Source organism: Pristiophorus japonicus, chromosome 7, assembly GCF_044704955.1.
Source record: "Pristiophorus japonicus isolate sPriJap1 chromosome 7, sPriJap1.hap1, whole genome shotgun sequence".
Lineage (NCBI taxonomy): Eukaryota > Metazoa > Chordata > Chondrichthyes > Pristiophoridae > Pristiophorus > Pristiophorus japonicus.
This window is the reverse complement of record NC_091983.1, coordinates 246089820-246111226: the sequence shown is the minus strand read 5'-3', so window position 1 is coordinate 246111226 and position 21407 is coordinate 246089820. Positions and strand designations below refer to the sequence as shown.

General features: G+C 45.9%; 1 protein-coding gene across 1 annotated transcript in view; it reads left to right on the top strand.

Moving 5' to 3' along the window:
* The window catches only part of LOC139267485 (dynein axonemal heavy chain 8-like), a 2569686-nt gene that overhangs the window by 494722 nt on the left and 2053557 nt on the right, over positions 1-21407 (top strand). The window contains exon 8 of the mRNA XM_070885867.1: positions 3810-3986. Within this exon, the coding sequence (XP_070741968.1) occupies positions 3810-3986 (177 nt within the window). The remainder of the gene's footprint in view (positions 1-3809; positions 3987-21407) is intronic.

Below are 21407 nucleotides of genomic sequence, written 5' to 3'. Positions count from 1 at the left end.
TGCACCAACATCAGCCTCCTCATCCAGGCTAACATTCCCAGCATTGAAGCACTGATCACACTCGATCAACTCCGCTGGGCAGGCCACAGAGTTTGCATGCCAGACATGAGACTCCCAAAGCAAGTGCTCTACTCGGAGCTCCTTCACTGCAAACGAGCCAAAGGTGGGCAGCGGAAACGCTACAAGGACACCCTCAAAGCTTCCCTGATAAAGTGCGACATCCCCACTCACACCTGGGACTCCCTGGCCCAAGACTGCCCTAAGTGGAGGAAGTGCATCTGAGACGGCGGTGAGCACTCGAGTCTCAACGCCGAGAGCGTGCAGAAATCAAGTGCATGCAGCGGAAAGAATGTGCGGCAAACCAGTCCCACCCACCCCTTCCCTCAACGACTATCTTTCCCACCTGTGACGGAGTCTGTGGCTCTCGTATTGGACTGCTCAACCACCAAAGAACTCACTTCAAGAGTGGAAGCAAGTCTTCCTCGATTCCAAGAGACTGCCTATGATGATGATGAGGCGAGTGCAGAACCCTTGTCCCCGAGCAGCCATCCGCGAGCTGCATGTGGTGGTTGGAAGAGTCCTGGAACAGTGGTCTGTCACAGGATGAATGAATCGTGGGTTCTGCCAGGCGAGGATGAGCTGCCTATGGTCGCACACCAACTGAACATTTACAGAGTGGTAGCCTTTGCGGTTACGGAACACCTCGATGTTGTGATAAGGTGCCCGCATTGATATGTGGGTGCAGTCAATGGCGCCCTGAACCATGGGGAAGCCCGCTATCCTTGCAAATTCACATGTGGATTCCTGCTGCTTCTTCCTGGACATGTTTCATGAGATGTAGTCCCTTCTCGGTGTCAGCTGTGGCTCAGTGAGTAGCAATCTCGCCTCTGATTCAGAAGGTTGTGGGTTCACGTCCCACTCCAGGAACTTGAGCACCAAAAAAAATCTAGTTGACACTCCAGTGCAGTGCTGGAAGAGTGCTGCACTGTCAGAGATTGCGTCTTTTGGATGAGATGTTAAACTGAGACCAAGTCTGCTCTCTCAAGTGGATGTCAAAGATCCCATGGCAGTATTTCAAAGAAGAGCAGGGGAGTTATCTCTGGTTTCCTGGCCAATATTTATCCCTCAATCATCATACAAAAAACTGGGAATAATCACATTGCTGTTTGTGCGATGCGAGCCGATGAATGCGTCTGTGCACATTCAGAGGCTGAACTCCAAGTCATCGTCAACATCTTCACCGAGGCATACGAAAGCATGGGCCTTTCACTAAACATCTGTAAGGCAAAGCTCTATGACCACCTTCTTGTGAATCATAGCCTTCTGAGTCACTGCTGTTCTGACAGGTGAATGTACGAGAACTGCTCCCAGAAAAGCCTGGGACGGTAAGGCCTCCTGTTGCGATGTCTGCGGGCCCTCGCCCTGCCTCTAGGCCCATTTGGCATGATATGTCTCTGGAACCGCCGCCTTAAAAGTAGATGCCGGATTTCAAGAGGCATTGCCAGGATATCCCCCATGACGAAGTGAAAGCAGTAGGTCCAAAAGTTTAGAGAAATGATAATAAACAAACTGTCAAATCAGAAACAAAGCAGAGTATTTTTTAAATGGTTAGAGGTTGGGAAGTGTTGGTGTTCAGAGGGACCTGGGTGTTCTTGTCACTGAAAGGTAATATGCAGGTAAAGCAAGCAATTAAGAAAGCAAATGGTATGTTGGCCTTTATTATAAGAGGATTTGAGAATAAGTATAAAGACGTCTTACTGCAATTATATAGGGCCCTGGTGAGACCACACCTGGAGTATTGTGTACAGTTTTGGTCTCCTTACCTAAGGAAGGATATACTTGCCATACAAAGGTTCACCAGACTGATTCCTGGGATGGGAGGATTGTCCTATGAGGAGAGATTGAGTAGACTAGGCCTATATTCTCTAGAGTTGAGAAGAATGAGAGGTGATCTCATTGAAACATACAAAATTCTTACAGGGCTTAACAGGATAGATGCAGGAAGGATGTTTCCTCTGGCTGAGGAGTCTAGAACCAGTGGTCACAGAATAAGGGATCAGCCATTTTGGACTGAGATGAGGAGAAACTTCTTCACTCAGAGGGTGGTGAATCTCTGGAATTCTCTGCCTCAGTAGGCTGTGGAAGCTCATTCTTTGAGTATATTCAAGACAGAGATCGATAGATTTTTGGATATTAAGGGAATCAAGGGATATGTGGACAGTGCAGGAAAGTGGAGTTGAGGTAGAAGATCAGCCATGATCTAATTGAATGGCGAAGTAGGCTTGAGGGACCGAATGGCCTGCTCCTGCTCCTAATTCTTATGTTCTTAAGTTCTTAAATCAACTATGTTCACAATCTGAAAGCATTCAAAATGATCTCTGGGAAGGTAGCAATCAATCTAACCTCCCAATGACCCATTTAAAACTTGCCTTATGTATCGCTGCGATAAGGCTAATACGATTTGTGAGTGCATGGTTTTGCTGGCGTGATTCTTGCCAAGCAGTAAGTACAGCCAAAACATTCAATATTGTGATCAGTGGGGCATTGCACACTCATTGATGTCACGGTCTCATTGGCGCAGCATTCCCTGGTGCTAAGTTTTGGTGTCACTGCTAAAATGCTATTCAAGTTGGCAAGCAGTGATAAGCCTTTAACCCCCCAGTTGCGCCCTTCGCCAGCACTAACAGGTGGTGCTAATCTATTCAATTTCTCGTCCATTTCTTGTTTTATATAGAATTAGCATTCCGTCCTGGTTTTTGGGCTCTGTGCCTCTATTTTTAAAGCCCAGGATCCCATGTTATTTATTAGGATCCCATATATTTTATTAATTCGAGAACATGGGGCCCAGACAACTGAAGGCATGACTGGCAATGGTGGGATGAAGGTAGGTGGGGATGATGTACAAGATGCTGAAGTCAGAGACAGAGAGAGTTCATTGGGTGGGGAGGTGGAGCTGTCGGGCTGGAGGAAGTTATGTAATTTATAAATTGCACGGGGTGAGACCTTGGAGTGATGGAGTGAGAGATAGCAATCAAAATTTTAAATTTGAGATGTTGAAAGATTGAGAGCTAATGTAGGTGAGCAAGAATAGGTGTCATGGGACATAATGTTGGATAATGTACAGGAAGCAGAGTTTTAGATCATTTGAATTTACAGAGGGTGGAGGATGGGAGTCAGGCCATCGGAGCATTGGAGTAATCAAGTCTGGAGGTGACAAACATATGGATGAGGGTTTTAATGGTAGATAGGCTGAGGTAGGTATGAAGGTGTCAATAAAATGTCCATTCTCCACCTCCAACAGATATATTAATTTAATTCTTTAGCGATTCTATTGCAGGAAACCTTTTATGATGGAGAAGATATGGGGTTAGAAGCTCACCTTGAGCCGAATAAGAGATTGAGGTTGCAAACAGTCTTGTTCATGTGAGAGTGGCCAGGGAGGGGATAGAGTTCATGGTGGGGGTAAACAATGGCTTTGATCTACCCACAGTTGAGCTGGAAGAAATGACGATTCATATAAGTCTGGATTTTGGACAAATAGGTTGATAGCATAGGTACAATGGAGAGGTCAAGAGAGGTTGCAACCTCTCCCATGGAGCCAATACTACTCTCATGGGGCTGCTAGAGCTAAATGTCATCAGCATACATATGGAAGCTGAACCCTTGCCTGCAGATGATGTCACCAAAGGGCAGCAGGCAAGTTAATAAGGAGGGAGACAAGGATGGATCCTTGGTTACCGTGCAGGCATAGGAAGGGAAGCCATTGTTAGAGATGCTATCTTGAACTTTCTTGTGATTTTTATGTACAGGTGCTGGCACAAAGTCATCAAGTGAGAAAAGAAGCTGAAAATTCAGGTCCACTCATTGAACTGGAACACTGGAAATGCATGTCAGCTAATTTCAATTCCATCATAGAGCAGCTTAAAGGACAACATTGCAAGGCAGTGATCAATGTGTTAAACATAAGTCACTCAAAAATGTTAAAGGTAAAGTTATCAAGGCAATAAGTACCTGGATGCTTATCATAATTTAGGATTTTTGTAAATATTTTGACATTTTAGAATAATAATTAGTCTTAAATCTTTGATAACGGTACAGTACACCTGAATGGTTGTTATAAATTCAACGTCTGCATAGATACCATCAAGTTCAGTGGTATCAGTCACTCCAAAAATGGATCCCCGCTCACTTCCGTTTTTTCCAGAGGAGAGATGGGCAGTGTGGGCAACCAACTTGCTCCCAGGAGGCAGGTCATCCATCCAAATATTATAATAACCACATTTTAAATTTAACTCTGGCTGGTCGGGTCCTCAAGCCTCGGGGAACCCATCAGCTAAAGTAAGGTGAGAACTGCTGGATGCAGGAGTTAAGTGACTTTACAGTTACCTGCTGGATCCAGCGTCACTGCCTTACCCACCCACTGCGATTGGACCACCCACGCCCCAAACCTCCGACCCCCCCTCCCCCCCATGAGACCTCCGAATCCAAACCCTGAGACCACTGATTCCCCCCTTCCTGGGGCCTCCAATCCCCCCATGATGCCTCCGATTCCCCCTCCAGCACAGATCGTCTTTCCGGACTTCCCCCTCCAGCCCCGATGCTCCTCCAGCTCCCGCTTGTCCCCCTCCCCCCCCGACCCCCGGATGCTCTTCCAGCCCCAATCCTCCTCCCAACCCCCAATGCTCCTCCATATCCTGATCCTCACCCCGCCCCCAACAGCTCCGGCCCCGATCCTCCGGCTCCTGATCCTCTCACACACCACCCCCCCCTCCACTCACAATGCTCCTCCGGCTCAGATCCTCCAGTTTTGATCCTCCACCAGCCCCCAACAACTTCCCACCCGATCCCTCCCTCCTTCCTTTCTATGGCCGAGTGCCTCAGGCCTACCTGCCTGTAGCCAGCCAGCTTCTCCATCTGGGAAACAGAGCTTTGAAATGCTAATTAGACTGTCGTTAAATTTGCAGGGCCTGCGGGAAACCTGTTCTCCTGGGTTTCCTGACCGCTTTCTAGTCTCACCCCTCCCGACCTGCCTCCAGATTAAAATTCTATCCCGTCTTCACACTGAGGAAATCCTCCATCGTGTTGTGTGGCACTGTCATTGTGCTAAATGGGACAGATTCAGACAGACCTGGCAGCTAAAAGACTGGGCATCAATGAGGCGCTGTGGCCATCAGCAGCAGAATTGTATTCCACGACAATCTGTAACTTTATGGCCTGGCATATCCCTCACTCTACCATTACCCTGTACTATCAAGCCAGGGGACCAACACTGGTTCAATGAGGAGTGCAGAAGAGCATGCCAGGTGCAGCACAGGCATACCTAAAAATGAGGTGCTAACCTGGGAAGCTACTTATCCATGGAAATGAATAAAAATAAAGACACAAAAGATGACTCAATTTAATAATTACATTGTGAATTATGTATATGTTTTTTTGTTTGAACCTTATTTTGGAAGTTAAACTTTACAGTTAGAGAAAAACACGACGGTTGAAAAATACCTTCAGAAACGTTGACAAATCTGCTTCAGAATGCCACCCTGAGGGTGTGGAACTAGAATCTCAGGTTGTCTTTTTCATGCGATTAGAAATGTTATAGTGGTTGTCATCAGATGTGGACATAATTAGCATTGTAAAGCCCGTAGATGCCATTAACAAAGTACTTTTAAATGGAAAGATAACAGGACATACGGTAGATTTCCTTATCTTTAGCTTTACTGGTATCTTAAACCACAGAGAAGTGCTATAAATGGAGGTTTACAGTTATGGCCAGACATCAGGGAACCCTGTGGAAAATACTGGTGACCATTTTTAATAACATAAATTGTAATTACAGAAAAAGATTACCTGTGATTCACTAAGGACATATGGTAGAGATATGGACATAAAATACTTCATTGGCTGTAAAGCGCTTTGGTTGTGAAAGGCACGATATAAATCCAAGTCTTTCTTTCTTTACAGTATCAACACATTGCAATTTTAATCACTGTAATTCTAAAAGAGTATGGTGCATTAGAAAGGTGGGTATGGATGCATTAGAAATGTTTGAGAGAATTGAGAGATAAATCCAGACCTTGGGGAAATAAGTTATGAAGAAAGGTTTGAGTGACTAATCTATTTTTTGTTGGAGTAAAGGAAATTGAGGAGACATAAAGAAAGAACTATAGCACCTTTTATGACCTTAGGATATCCAAGAGTGCTTCACAGCCAATTAAGTACTTTAGAAGTGTAGTCACTGTTAATTGTAGGCAAATGTTGCAGCCACTTTGCAAACAGTAAGATCCAACAAACATCAAGTCTTCATAATCTATTTTAGTTGTGTTGGTTGAGGATTAATATTGGCAAGGACATCAGGAAAACTCCATGCTCTTCTTCGATTAGAGACATGGAACTTTAATATGCACCTGAGAGACCAGATGGGGTCTCAGTTTAATGTCTCATCTGAAAAACAGCATCTTCAAAACTGTAGTAGGCGCTCAGTAATACATTGAAGTGCCAGCCTACTTTATGTGCTGGAACCCACCTTCTAGTGTTGAAGTGAGAATGCTACCACTGAAAAGGGAAATCTGGAGTGTGACTTCAAACTAACTCTGAGAGGATGGAGGGCATAAGGTCAGACTGGGGAGAGGGAAATTTAGAACTGAAATCACTATCACTAACGAGGTGGTACTGAGTAAGATAATGGGACTAAAGGCAGATAAATCCCCTGGGCCTGATGGCTTATATCCTAGGGTCTTAAGAGAAGTAGCGGCAGGGATTGTGGATGCATTGGTTGTTATTTACCAAAATTTCCTGGATTCTGAGGAGGTCCCAGCAGATTGGAAAACTGCAAATGTAACGCTCCTATTCAAAAAAGGAGGCAGACAGAAAGCAGGAAACTATAAACCAGTTAGCCTAACATCTGTGGTTGGGAAAATGTTGGAGTCCATTATTAAAGAAACAGTAACAAGACATTTGGAAAAGCAAAATTTGGTCAGGCAGAGTCAGTATAGATTTATGAAAGGGAAGTCATGTTTGACAAATTTGCTGGAATAATTTGAGGATGTAATGAACAGGGTGGATAAAGGGGATGTGGTGTATTTGGACTTCCAGAAGGCATTTGACATGGTGCCACACAAAAGGTTACTGCACAAGATAAAAGTTCACGCGATTTGGGGTAATATTTTAGCATGGATAGAAGATTGGCTAACAAACAGAAAACAGTCGGGATAAATGGTTCATTCTCTGGTTGGCAATCAATAACGAGTGGAGTGCCGCAGGGCTCAGTGCTGGGACCCCAACTATTTACAATCTATATTAACGACGTGGAAGAGGGACTGAGTGTAACGTAGCCAAGTTTGCTGACGATACAGAGATGGGAGGAAAAGCAATGTGTGAGGAGGACACAAAAAAGCTGCAAAAGACACAGTGAGTGGGCAAAAATTTGGCAGATGGAGTATAATGTTGGAAAGTGCGAGATCATGCACTTTGGCAGATAAAATCAAAGAGCAAGTTATTATTTAAATGCAGTATAGCGGGACCTGGAGGTACTTGTGCATGAAACGCAGAAGGATAGTATGCAGGTACAACAAGTGATCAGGAAGACCAATGGAATCTTGGCCTTTGTAGCAAAGGGGATGGAGTACAAAAGCAGGGAAGTCTTGTTACAGCTATAGAGGGTATTGGTGAGGCCACACCTGGAATACTGCATGCAGTTTTGGTTTCCATATTTACGAAAGGATATACTTGCTTTGGAGGCAGTTCAGAGAAGGTTCACTGGGTTGATTCCAGGGATGAGGGGGTTGACTTATGAGGAAAGGTTGAGTAGATTGGGCCTCTACTCATTGGAATTCAGAAGAATGAGAGGTGATCTTATCAAAATGTATAAGATTATGAGAGGGCTTGACAAGGTGGATGCAGAGAGGATGTTTCCACTGGTGGGGGAGACTAAAACTAGAGGGCATAATCTTATACTAAGGGGTCGCCCATTTAGAACTGAGATGAGGAGAAATTTTTTCTCTCAGAGGGTTGTGAATCTGGAATTCGCTGCCTCAGAGAGCTGTGGAAGCTGGGACATTAAATAAATTGAAGACAGAAATAGACAGTTTCTTAAACGATAAGGGGATAAGGGGTTATGGGGAGCGGGCGGGGAAGTGGAGTCCATGATCAGGTCAGCCATGATCTTATTGAATTTGTGGAGCAGGCCCGAGGGGCCGCATGGCCTACTCCTGCTCCTATTTCTTATGTTCTTATGTACAGAGAATCAGCAACATGAGGAATGGGCTTCGAGTAGGGCAGTGGAGAGGAGAACCTTTGGGCTCAGTTGGAAAATGGCTGGGTGCTGTCATGAGGGATCTGCAGACTCTTTGTGGAGGGATGAGCTGGATGCTGGAAAGAATGAAAGAGAAGATGCACTGTTAGGAAGTGGTGAATAGCTGACCAAGTTTGGGTTTTATAAGCCTGTAGACTGTAGGACAGAAGAAGGCCATTCGGCCCACCGTGTCTACGCCGGCTCTTTCGAAGAGCAACCCAGTCAGTACTAGTCTGCCGCTCTATCTCCATATCCTTGCAATTTTTTCTCTTTCAAGTATTTATACAATTCTCTTTAAAAGGCGACTATTGAATCTGTTTCCACCACACTATCAGGTAAGTACATTCCAAATCCTAACCATTTGTTGCGTATATTTTTTTTTCCTCGTGTTCCTCTGGTTCTTTTGCCAATCACCTTAAATCTATGCACTCTCATTAGCGATCCTTCAGCCATTGGAAACAGTTTCTCTTAATTTACTCGATCTAAATCCTTCACAATTTTAAACACCTCTATCAAATCTCCTCTTAGCCTTCTCTGCACCAAGGAGAACAACCCAGCTTCTCTAGTCTATCCACGTATTTCCTCATCCCTGGAACCATTCGAGTAAATCTCTTCTGTACTCTTTCCATAGCCTTCACATCCTTCCTAAAGTGTGGTCACCTCACACTTCTCTGTCTTGAATTTTAACTGCCATATGTCCGCCCATTCCACCAGCCTGTCTAGTTCTTCTTGATGTTTATTACTACCTTCCTCACTCTTGACTACACTTACAAGTTTCATGCGCTGCAAAACAGATACACCGCTTTGTGTACTTTTGAAGGGGATGACTCATCAGGGGAGAGCAGCAGCAGCCAAGTTCATGGCACCATGGGTGGCTCTGCTGCACAGGAAAAAGAGTGGGAGAGTGATAGTGGTATTGCAAGGGGAATAGATAGACATTTCTGCGGCCGCAACCAAGACTCCAGGATGGTATGTTGCCTCCCTGGTACAAGGGTCAAGGATGTTTCAGAGCGGGTGCAGGACATTTTGAAGAGGGAGGGTGAACAGCCAGTTGTCATGGTGCATATAGGTGCCAACGATTTAGGTAAAAAACAGATGAGGTCCTACAAGACGAATTTAGGGAGCTAGGAGCTAAATTAAAAAGAAGCACCTCGAAAGTAGTAATCTCAGGATTGCTACCAGTGCCACGTGCTAGTCAGAATAGGAATTGCAGGATAGCTCAGATGAATAAATGGCTTGAGGAGTGGTGCAGAAGGGAGGGATTCAAATTCCTGGGATATTGGAACCGGTTCTGGGGGAGGTGGGACCAGTACAAACCGGACGGTCTGCACCTGGGCAGGACCGGAACCAATGTCCTAGGGGGGGTGTTTGCTAGTGCTGTTGGGGAGGAGTTAAACTAATATGGCAAGGGGATGGGAACCTATGCAGGGAGACAGAGGGAAGTAGAATGGGGGCAGAAGCAAAAGATAGAAAGAAGAAAAGTAAAAGTGGGGGGCAGAGAAACCCAAGGCAAAAAGCAAAAAGGGCCATATTACAGCAAATTCTAAAGGGGCAAAGTGTGTTAAAAAGACAAGCCTGAAGGCTCTGTGCCTCAATGCGAGGAGTATTCAGAATAAGGTGGACGAATTAACTGCGCAGATAGCAGTTAACGGATATGATGTAATTGGCATCACGGAGACATGACTCCAGGATGACCAAGGCTGGAAACTCAACATCCAGGGGTATTCGACATTTAGCAAAGGATAGACAGAAAGGAAAAGGAGGTGGGGTGGCATTGCTGGTTAAAGAGGAAATTAATGCAATAGTAAGGAAGGACATTAGCTTGGATGATGTGGAATCGGTATGGGTGGAGCTGCGGAATACCAAAGGGCAGAGAACGCTAGTGGGAGTTGTGTACAGACCACCAAACAGTAGTAGTGAGGTTGGGGACAGCATCAAACAAGAAATTAGGGATGCATGCAATAAAGGTACAGCAGTTATCATGGGCGACTTTAATCTACATATTGATTGGGCTAACCAAACTGGTAGCAATACGATGGAGGACGATTTCCTGGCGTGTATTAGGGATGGTTTTCCAGACCAATATGTCGAGGAACCAACTAGAGGGCTGGCCATTCTAGACTGGGTGATGTGCAATGAGAAAGGACTAATTAGCAATCTTGTTGTGCGAGGCCCCTTGGGGAAGAGTGACCATAATATGGTAGAATTCTTTATTAAGACGGAGAGTGACACAGTTAATTCAGAGACTAGGGTTCTGAACTTAAGGAAAGGTAACTGCGATGGTATAAGATGTGAATTGGCTAGAATAAACTGGCGAATGATACTAAAAGGGCTGACGGTGGATAGGCAATGGCAGACATTTAAAGATCACATGGATGAACTTCAACAATTGTACATCCCTGTCGGGAGTAAAATTAAAACGGGGAAGGTGGCTCCACCATTGCTAATTAAGGGAAATTAAGGATAGTGTTCAATCCAAGGAAACATAGAAACATAGAAACATAAAAATTAGGTGCACGAGCAGGCCATTCGGCCCTTCGAGCCTGCAGCGCCATTCAATAAGATCATGGCTGATCATTCAACCTCAGTACCCCTTTCCTGCTTTCAATCCATACCCCTTGATCCCTTTGGCCGTAAGGGCCATATCTAACTCCCTTTTGAATCTATCTAACAAACTGGCCTCAAAAACTTTCTGCGGTAGAGAATTCCACAGGTTAACCACTCTCTGAGTGAAGAAGTTTCTCCTCATCTCAGTCCTAAATGGCTTACCCCTTATTCTTAGACTGTGACCGTGGTTTTGAACTCCCCAGTAACGGGAACATTCTTCCTGCCTCTAACCTGACCAATCCAATCAGAATTTTATATGTTTCAATGAGATCCCCTCTCATTCTTCTAAACTCCAGTGAATACAAGCCCAGTTGATCCAGTCTCTCCTCATATGTCAGTCCTGCCATCCCGGGAATCAATCTGGTGAACCTTCGCTGTACTCCCTCAATAGCAAGAACGTCCTTTCTCAGATTCGGAGACCAAAACTGAACACAATATTCCAGGTGTGGCCTCACCAAGGCTCTGTGCAACTGCAGTAAGACCTCCCTGCTCCTCTACTCAAATCCTCTAGCTATGAAAGCCAACATGCTGTTTGCCTACTTCACCGACTGCTGTACCTGCATGCCAAGCTTCAATGACTGATGTACCATGACACCCAGGTCTCGTTGCACCTCCCATTTTCCGAATCTGTCACCATTCAGATAATATTCTGTCTTCCTGTTTTTGCCACCAAAGTGGATAACCTCACATTTATGCACATTATACGACATCTGCCATGCATTTTCCCACTCACCGAACCTGTCCAAATCACCCTGCAGCCTCTTAGCATCCTCCTCAAGGAAGAGGCATATACTTTCACCAGGAAAAGCAGCAAACCTGAGGACTGGGAGAATTTTGTAATGCAGCAGAGGACGACAAACGGTTTAATGAGGAGGGAAAAAATAGAGTATGAGAGGAAGCTTGCTGGGAACATAAAAACTGACTGCAAAAGCTTCTATAGATATATGAAGAGAAAAAGATTAGTGAAAACAAATGTCGGTCCCTTGCAGTCAGATTCAGGCGAATTTATAATGGGGAACAAAGAAATACTTTGGTTCTGTCTTCATGAAGGAAGACACAAATAACCTTCTGGAAATACTAGGGGACCAAGCGTCTACTGAGGAGGAACTGAAGGAAATCCTTATTAGGCGGGAAATTGTGTTTGGGAAATTGATGGCATTGAAGGCCGGTAAATCCCCGGGACCTGATAGTCTGCATCCCAGAGAACTTAAGGAAGTAGCCCTAGAAATAATGGATGCATTTTCCAATAGTCTATCGACTCTGGATCGGTTCAGGAAGCAGAGAGTCGAGATAAACGGGTCCTTTCAGAATGGCATGCAGTGTCTAGTGGGGTGCCGCAGGGCTCAGTGCTGGGACCCCAGCAATTTACATTAATGATTTGGATGAGGGAATTGAGTGTAATATCTCCAAGTTTGCAGATGACACTAAGCTGGGTGGTGGTGTGAGCTGTCAGGAGGATGCTAAAAGGCTGCAGGGTCACTTGGACAGGTTAGGTGAGTGGGCAAACGCATGACAGATGCAGTATAATGTGGATAAATGTGAGGTTATCCACTTTGGTGGCAAAAACACGAAGGGAGAATATTATCTGAATGGCAGCTTATATTCAGTGGAGTTTAGAAGAATAGCAAGACCGTCCTTCCTCAGATTAGGAGACCATAACTCAACACAATATTCCAGGTGAGGCCTCACCAAGGGCCCTGTACAATTGCAGTAAGACCTCCCTGCTCCTATACTCAAATCCCCTAGCTATGAGGGACAACATGCCATTTGCCTTCTTCACTGCCTGCTGTACCTGCATGCCAACTTTCAATGACTGATGAACCATGACACCCAGGTCTCATTGCACCTCCCCTTTTCCTAATCTGCCGCCATTCAGATAATATTCTGCCTTCGTGTTTTTGCCATTAAAGTGGATAACCTCACACTTATCCACATTATACCGCATCTGCCATGCATTTGCCCACTCACCTAATCTGTCCAAATCACCCTGCAGCCTCTTAGCATCCTCCTCACAGCTCACACCATCAGCCAGCTTAGTGTCATCTGCAAACTTGGAGATATTACACTCAATTCCTTCATCCAAATCATTAATGTAGATTGGAAAGAGCTGGGGTCCCAGCACTGAGCCCTGCGGCACTCCACTAGTTACACCCTCCCATTCCGAAAACGACCCGTTTATCCCGACTCTCTGATTCCTGTCTGCCATCCCATGCCAGTACATTACCCCCAATACCATGTGCTTTGATTTTGCACACCAATCTCTTATGTGGGACCTTGTCAAAGGCCTTTTGAAAGTCCAAATACACCACATCCACTGGTTCTCCCTTGTCCACTCTACTAGTAACAGCCTCAAAAAATTCCAGAAGATTTGTCGAGCATGATTTCCCTTTCATAAATCCATGATGACTTGGACCGATCCGGTCACTGCTTTCCAAATGCGCTGCTATTTCATCCTTAATAATTGATTCCAACATTTTCCCCACTACTGATATCAGGCTAACCGGTCTATAATTACCCGTTTTCTCTCTCCCTCCTTTGTTAAAAAGTGGTGTTACATTAGCTACCCTCCAGTCCATAGGAACTGATCCAGAGTCGATAGACTGTTGGAAAATGATCACCAATGCATCCACTTTTTCGAGGGCCACTTCCTTAAGTACTCTGGGATGCAGACAATCAGGCTCCAGGGATTTATCAGCCTTCAATCCCATCAATTTCCCCAACACAATTTCCCGCCGAATAAGAATATCCTTCAGTTCCTCCTTCTCACTAAACCTTCGGTCCCCTTGTACATCCGGAAGGTTATTTGTGTCTTCCTTCGTGAAGACAGAACCAAAGTATTTGTTCAATTGGTCTGCCACTTCTTTGTTCCCCATTATAAATTCACCTGAATCCGACTGCAAGGGACCTACGTTTGTCTTCACTAATCTTTTTCTCTTCACATATCTATAAAAGCTTTTGCAGTTAGTTTTTATCATCCCGGCAAGTTTCCTCTCAAACTCTATTTTCCCTATCCTAATTAAACCCTTTGTCCTCCTCTGCTGAATTCTAAATTTCTCCCAGTCCTCAGGTTTGCTGCTTTTTCTGGCCTATTTATATGCCTCTTCCTTGGATCTAACACTATCCTTAATTTCCGTTAGCCACGGTTGAGCCACCTTCCTTGTTTTATTTTTACTCCAGACAGGGATGTACAATTGTTGAAGTTCATCCATGTGATCTATAAATGTTTGCCATTGCCTATCCACCATCAACCCTTTAAGTATCCTTTGCCAGTCTATTCTCGCCGTTTCACTCCTCATGCCGTCGAAGTTACCTTTCCTTAAGTTCAGGACCCTAGTTTCTGAATTAATTGTGTCACTCTCCATCTTAATAAAGAATTCTACCATATTATGGTCACTCTTCCCCAAGGGGCCTCGCACAACAAGATTGCTAATTAGTCCCTTCTCTATACACATCACCCAGTCTAAGATGGCCAGCTCTCTAGTTGGTTCCTCGACATATTGGTCAAGAAAACCATCCCGAATACACTCCAGGAAATCTTCCTCCACCGCATTGCTACCAGTTTGACTAGCCCAATCTATATTTAAATTAAAGTCGCCCATGATAACTGCTGTACCTTTATTGCACACATCCCTTATTTCTTGTTTGATGCTGTTCCCAACCTCACTACTACTGTTTGGTGGTCTGTACACAACTCCCACCAGCGTTTTCTGCCCTTTGGTATTCCGTAGCTCCAGCCATACCGATTCCACATCATCCAAGCCAATGTCCTTCCTTACTATTGCATTAACTTCCTCTTTAACCAGCAACGCCACCCCGCCTCCTTTTCCCTTCTGTCTATCCTTCCTAAATGTTGAATACCCCTGGATGTAGAGTTCCCAGCCTTGGTCACCCTAGAGTCATGTCTCTGTGATGCCAATTACATCATATCCATTAACTGCTATCTGCGCAGTTCATCCACCTTATTTCGAATACTCCTCGCATTGAGGCACAGAGCCTTCAGGCACACTTTGCCCCTTTAGAATTTTGTTGTAATGTGGCCCTTTTTGTTTTTTTCTTGGGTTTCTCTGCCCTCCACTTTTACTATTCCCCTTTCTATCTTTTTCCTCTGTCTCCCTTTTATTTCCCTCTGCCTCCCTGCATAGGTTCCCATCGCCCTGCCATATTAGTTTAACTCCTCCCCAACAGCACTAGCAAACACTCCCCCTAGGACATTGGTTCCGGTCCTACCCAGGTGCAGACTGTCCGGTTTGTACTGGTCCCACCTCCCCTAGAACCGGTTCCAATGTCCCAGGAATTTGAATACCTGCATCACTCGTCAAGCCACGTATTCATCTGAGTTATCCTGCGATTCCTACTCTGACTAGCACGTGGCACTGGTAGCAATTCTGAGATTACTACTTTTGAGGTCCTACTTTTTTATTTAGCTCCTAGCTCCCTAAATACGTCTTGTAGGACCTCATCCCGTTTTTTACCTATAGCGTTGGCACCTATATGCACCATGACAACTGGCTGTTCACCCTCCCTTTTCAGAATGTCCTGCACCCGCTCCGAGACATCCTTGACCCTTGCACCAGGGAGGCAACATACCATCTCGGTTGCGGCCACAGAAATGCCTATCTATTCCCCTTACAATTTAATCCCCGATCACTATCGCTCTCCCACTCTTTTTCCTGCCCTCCTGTGCAGCAGAGCCACCCATGGTGTCATGAATTTGGCTACTGCTGCCTTCCCCTGATGAGTCATCCCCCTCAACAGTACCCAAAGCGGTGTATCTGTTTTGCAGGGGGTGACCGCAGGGGGCCCCTGCTCTACCTTCCTTGCACTGCTCTTCCTGTTGATCACCCATTTACTATCTGGCTGTGTACCCTTTACCTGCGGTGTGACCAACTCGCTAAACGTGCTATTCACGTCATTCTCAGCATCGTGGATGCTCCAGATTGAATCCACCCGCAGCTCCAGTGCCGTAATGCGGTCTGTCAGGATCTGCAGGCGGATGCACTTCTCGCACACGTAGTCGTCAGGGACACTGGAAGCGTCCCTGACCTCCCACATAGTACAGAAGGAGCATAACACGTATCTGAGCTGTCCTGCCATGACTTAACCCTTAGATTAACCTAATTTGGCAACAACAATGCTAAAAGGTTACTTACTGATAAGGAAAAGAAAAAAGAAAAGCTACTTACCAATCACCAGCCAATCACTTACCCCGTTGTCACCTTTCGATTTCTTTCTACTTTTTTACCTCCCTGCTGCAGCTGCACCGGCTGGCCTTTATAAGCCGCTCGATGCTTCTCGGACTGCCACTGCTTGCACTCCCGCCTCACCAATGAACTCTGGGCCTTTACAGGCCACTCGACGCTCCCCGGACTGCCGCTGCTCGCACTCCCCTAAAAACATACACACATGCACATTAGCAGCAGTGATCAGTTATCTTAAAAAGGCACACACGTGCACATTACCGACAGTTGTCAATTATGTTATAACAGAGCTACACTGAGGGCTCCAGGGCAGCTCCTTATTGGATCTCCTCACACATGTGGCTGTTTGGTCTGGCTCAGCCACCTGTGATTAGTTTAAATGACTTTCCAATACATAAAACCCATGCGGCAGCTTTGGGGGCTTTCATTTTGTTTCTTACAAAACTTAGTCCATGCTGGCAATCCGTGGGCTTCCATTTTATCTCAACAGTAATAGGCCTTTCCGTTAATCTACACTTTTAAAATTTATACATACACATAATCAATTTTAATCATTAATAAACACTTTTATTCTTACATCTATGCCCCTTGCAATAAAGGTCAACATTCCATTTGCCTTCCTGATTACTTGCTGTACCTGCATACTTACTTTTTGTGTTTCATGCACAAAGACCCCCAGGTCTCTATGTACTGCAGCACTTTGCAATTTTTCTCCTTTTAAATTATAATTTGCCATTCTATTATTTCTGCCAAAGTGGATAATCTCATATTTTCCCATTATACTCCATCTGCCAAATTTTTGCCCACTCACTTAGCATGTCTATGGGCTAGATTTTACACTTTTGTGCAGATCGGCCAAAAATGGGCATTATTTCCGGTGTGAGTGATAAAAATAGGTTTTCAGATCGCGGCTTCTCGCCCATTCTCAAAGCAACTAATCTCCATTTTTGAAATTGGGCGTTACCACGAGCGATATGAAATGGGCATTAGCGTTAAATCTCTCTGACCTTCTGCCATAAAGGTCGCTGTCCTTAGCAATGGCATGGCAACGCTCGATTCACGCGATTCACGAGGTCAAGGGTCATCATGACATGCGCAGAATAGGAGACAGAGAGAGAGGAAGCTGAGAGGGACTGAAGGCGTGTGTGGGTGTGGTGTGGCTGCTTTGGGAGGAAGGAGGGAGAGTTTAGAGCTTTAGAGCAAATAGGGAAACAAAAATTAGCTGTTACCAGGCACATATTTGCCCGAATTTGGCCTATAATGGAAGGAGAGGAGGAGGCATCACAGCATACTGTGGAGACTGACACTGGCGAGAGCATTGAGATGGGAGAGGAGCACATTGGAGGGCGCAAAAGAGCGAGGAGGTTCTCAGACGAGGCAAATGCCTCCCTCCTGCAGGAGGTCGATATACGCTGGGATGATTTGACACAGGGAGGGCATGAGAAGCCCACCCAAAGGCCTACCAGAAGACATGGACCGAGATCGCAGAGGTGGTCTCGTCGGAGGGCAGCCAATGCCGCAAACGATGGAACGACCTTGTGGGATCGCAAGAGTAAGTATTACATTTATTTACATGTACTTATGTACTTACATAATTTGATTTGTAACAGTCATGAGTGACTATCAGCGGATGTGAGATCTTTCACTTTTACCGGGAATGTTGTATTCAAAGCCTGCTGTCAAGGCGTACGTCTTTAGGTAAAGAATGATAATTATCATAATAATCATGATTACTTCTGTCGGTTATGTGTTATAAGTCTTTGTGACAGTACCTAGCAATGATATCATGCAATGATCTCATACCATGTCGTCCTGTTACCTTTTACAGAAGAAGCTATTGACGATGAGGTCCGTGCAGAGGCGAACGGGTGGGGGGTCAGCAGTCCTCAGTGACATCACTGAGATGGAGGAGCGGGTGCCTGCACTCGTGGGGAAGCACACCTGGACAGCCACGAAAGCAAGCATCTGCAGACCCTGAAGTGAAGCGACGTGAGTAAAAGTTGACACCATTGCGTGATGTAAAATCAACAGATGCCACACCCACTCATATCCGAACAATATATATGATCAATGATTTCTAAAATTGTCCTCGAAATAATGCTGACCTAATGAAAATCATTGCAATGCACAATGTGCTGATGGTCATGAAATGTGATGCCTGCGATGATTTTGATAGCAGTGGTGCTTTTGTCGTGCACATGTCGTGTGTAGTGCTGGGTTCACCTTGTGACCCTAGCACCCCTTTCTCCTCGAATAACCTCATTTGTGTTTTGCACCTCAGCCAGCAGCCGGCCCCAGGCAAGACAACAGTGGGGGTGCGGGGCCGGACTCGCGGACAATCCCACATCTGGTGCTGAGGAGCTCCGATTCTTGCCCGTCAATCCACTGGGTCACTGGATGAGAGCATGGACTTCAAGGAACCTGCATCACCACGCTCCAGAAGCCATTCCACCCCAAGGCCATCTAGTGCTCCTCCGTTCTTTCCCGCCTCTACTCTGGAGGTACCGGCCCCAAGTACCTCACCACAGGGCACCCCATTTGTCCCCAGGACGGCGCCGACCCCGCGGAGGTTTCGTGGACACGGCAGGTCTGGTCCACGAGCACCACATGAGAGCGGAAAGATGATACAGTTGTCTGTAGACTGTACAGACATCGAAGCATTGGGGGGCATATCCCGACAGCTGGCCATCATGACTGAGTACGTTCCGCGGATGGCGGAGGCCCTGGATGCCATAGCCAAGAATACTGCTGTCACAGACCTCCTAGTGGTCCTAGAGCACAGCACTCCACCCCTAGGTTCCGCACCACAACTGCGAACGACAGATGAGAGGCAGGACCAAGATCCTGCTTCTGCATCAGAGAATGTTCCCCTCTCGGCACCCCCTGCTCCCTAACCCGTGCAACCACTGCCTCTGCCTCATACTCCCCAATGAGGCATCGCCTGAGGAGCTCCTCGGCCAGGTGCTGTGGAGCGAGGAGGGGAAGGGGTAGAGGTGGTGAGAAGAAGGGGAGGGGGGAAGGAAAGTGAGGTGCCAACAAAAGGTTACTACACAAGATAAAAGTTTACGGGGTTGGGGGTAATATATTAGCATGGATAGAATATTGGCTGACAAACAGAAAACAGAGAGTCAGGATAAATGGTTCATTCTCTGGTTGGCAATCAATAACGAGTCGGGTGCTGCAGGGATCAGTGCTGGGACCTCAACTATTTACAATCTATATTAACGACTTGGAAGAGGGGACTGAGTGTAATGTAGCCAAGTTTACTGACAATACAAAGATGGGAGGAAAAGCAACGTGTGAGGAGGACATAAAGAGACGGCAGGAGCATATAGGCTAAGTGAGTGGGCAAGAATTTGGCAAATGGAGTATAATGTTGGAAAGTGTGGCAGAAAAAAATCAAAGAGCAAGTTATTATTTAAAATGGAGAAAGATTGCAAAGTGCTGCAGTACAGCGGGACCTGGGGGTACTTGTGCATGAAACACAAAAAGATAGTATGCAAGGACAGCAAGTGATCAGGAAGGCCAATGGAATCCTGGCCTTTGTTGCAAAGGGGATGGAGTATAAAAGCAGGGAAGTCTTGTCACATCTGAACAGGGTATTTTTGAGGCCACACCTGGAATACTGCGTGCAGTTTTGGTTTCCATATTTACGAAAGGATATACTTGCTTTGGAGGCAGTTCAGAGAAGGTTCACTCGGTTGATCCCGGGAATGAGAGGGTTGACTTATGAGGGTTGAGTAGGTTGGGCCGCGACTCATTGGAATTCAGAAGAATGAGAGGTGATCTTATGGAAACGTACAAGATTATGAGGTTGCTTGACAAGGTGGATGCAGAGAAGATGTTTCCACTGGTGGGGGAGACTTGAACTAGAGGGCATGATCTTAGAATAAGGGGCCACCCATTTAGAACTGAGATGAGGAGAAATTTCTTCTCTCAGAGGGTTGTGAATCTGTGGAATTCGCTGCCTCAGAGAGCTGTGGAAGCTGGGATATTAAACACATTTAAGACTGAAATAGACAGTTTCTTGAGCGATGCGGGGATGAGGGGTTATGGGGAGCGGGCGGGGAAGTGGAGCTGAGTCCATGATCGGATCAGCCATGATCTTACTGAATGGCGGAGCAGGCTCGAGGGGCCTTATGGCTTAGTCCTGCTCCTATTTCTTATGTTCTTATGTTATGTCCGCAGATGATGGCTGTGTTATACCTCCATCTGGGTGTATGCAATTTGTTGTAATGTATCGGGGGAGGGGACCACCCTCCTGCTTTGCATTTGTATTCTGTGTTGCTGGACATGTTGAACATTTGATTGATGTCAATGGTGGAAAAAGTGGAGTGTGGGCGGGGGTTGGGTGTTTTTGCCCATGATACTTATGATTTCAGACCAATGTTGGTATAAACATTTTTTTATTGAACACAACGTTGTTGCGCATTATCTCAGATAGCTGAACCGTTACACACAGATGATTCCTTAACATGAAAGGGTTAAATAAAACTTAACTTCAATCAATGTAAACTTTAACTGGCACCAAGGTGATGGGCACCATTGATATCTGAGCTGCGCACACACAGCAGTGTGTCAGCATTGTCACTCACAGCAACTTTCTTTCAGGCAAATCGTTCAGATATCAGCTCCTCAAGTAAGAGTCTTGCAGCTATGTAGCCACTACGGGCCCTTTCCTGCAGTCTGGAGGGGATCGTGGGCATGGTTGCATAGCCAGCCTGATTGTCAGGCCCTAGGTTAGCATCCAGCCCCTCGTCGTCCTCTTCCTCTCTCTCCTGAGGTGGAGCATCAGCCCCTTCTGGCAATTCTTGGCCCCTCATGATAGCCAGGTTGTGCACCATGGAGCACACAACCACGAATTTACCTACTTGCTCATGGTTGTATTGAGTGGTCCAGACATCTGAAGCACTGCTTAAGCACAGTTTTTGTTTTGTGGACCACATTGCGTGTGTCTCTGTGGCTCTGGTTGTGTCGTTCTCGGCCTCGGTGTGGGTATAACGCAGTGGGGTCATCAGCCATGTGGCTAGGCCATATCGGTTATCACCAAGCATCCAGCATTGTCCTTGTGGCTGACTCTTAAAGATGTCAGAGACAGCGCTCTCACGCAGGATGTGAGCCTCATTGAAGCTGCCTGGACATTTGGCAATCACTACTAGTTGACAACTAGTTGGACCTTCAAGGAGTGATATCCTTTTCAGTTACGAAAAAGTTCCGGGTCCTGAGAAGATGGCCACATGGCGATGTGAGTGCACTATATTGCTCCCTGCACCCTGGGGAACTTAGCAATGCGGTAGAATGCTCCAGCACTGTCA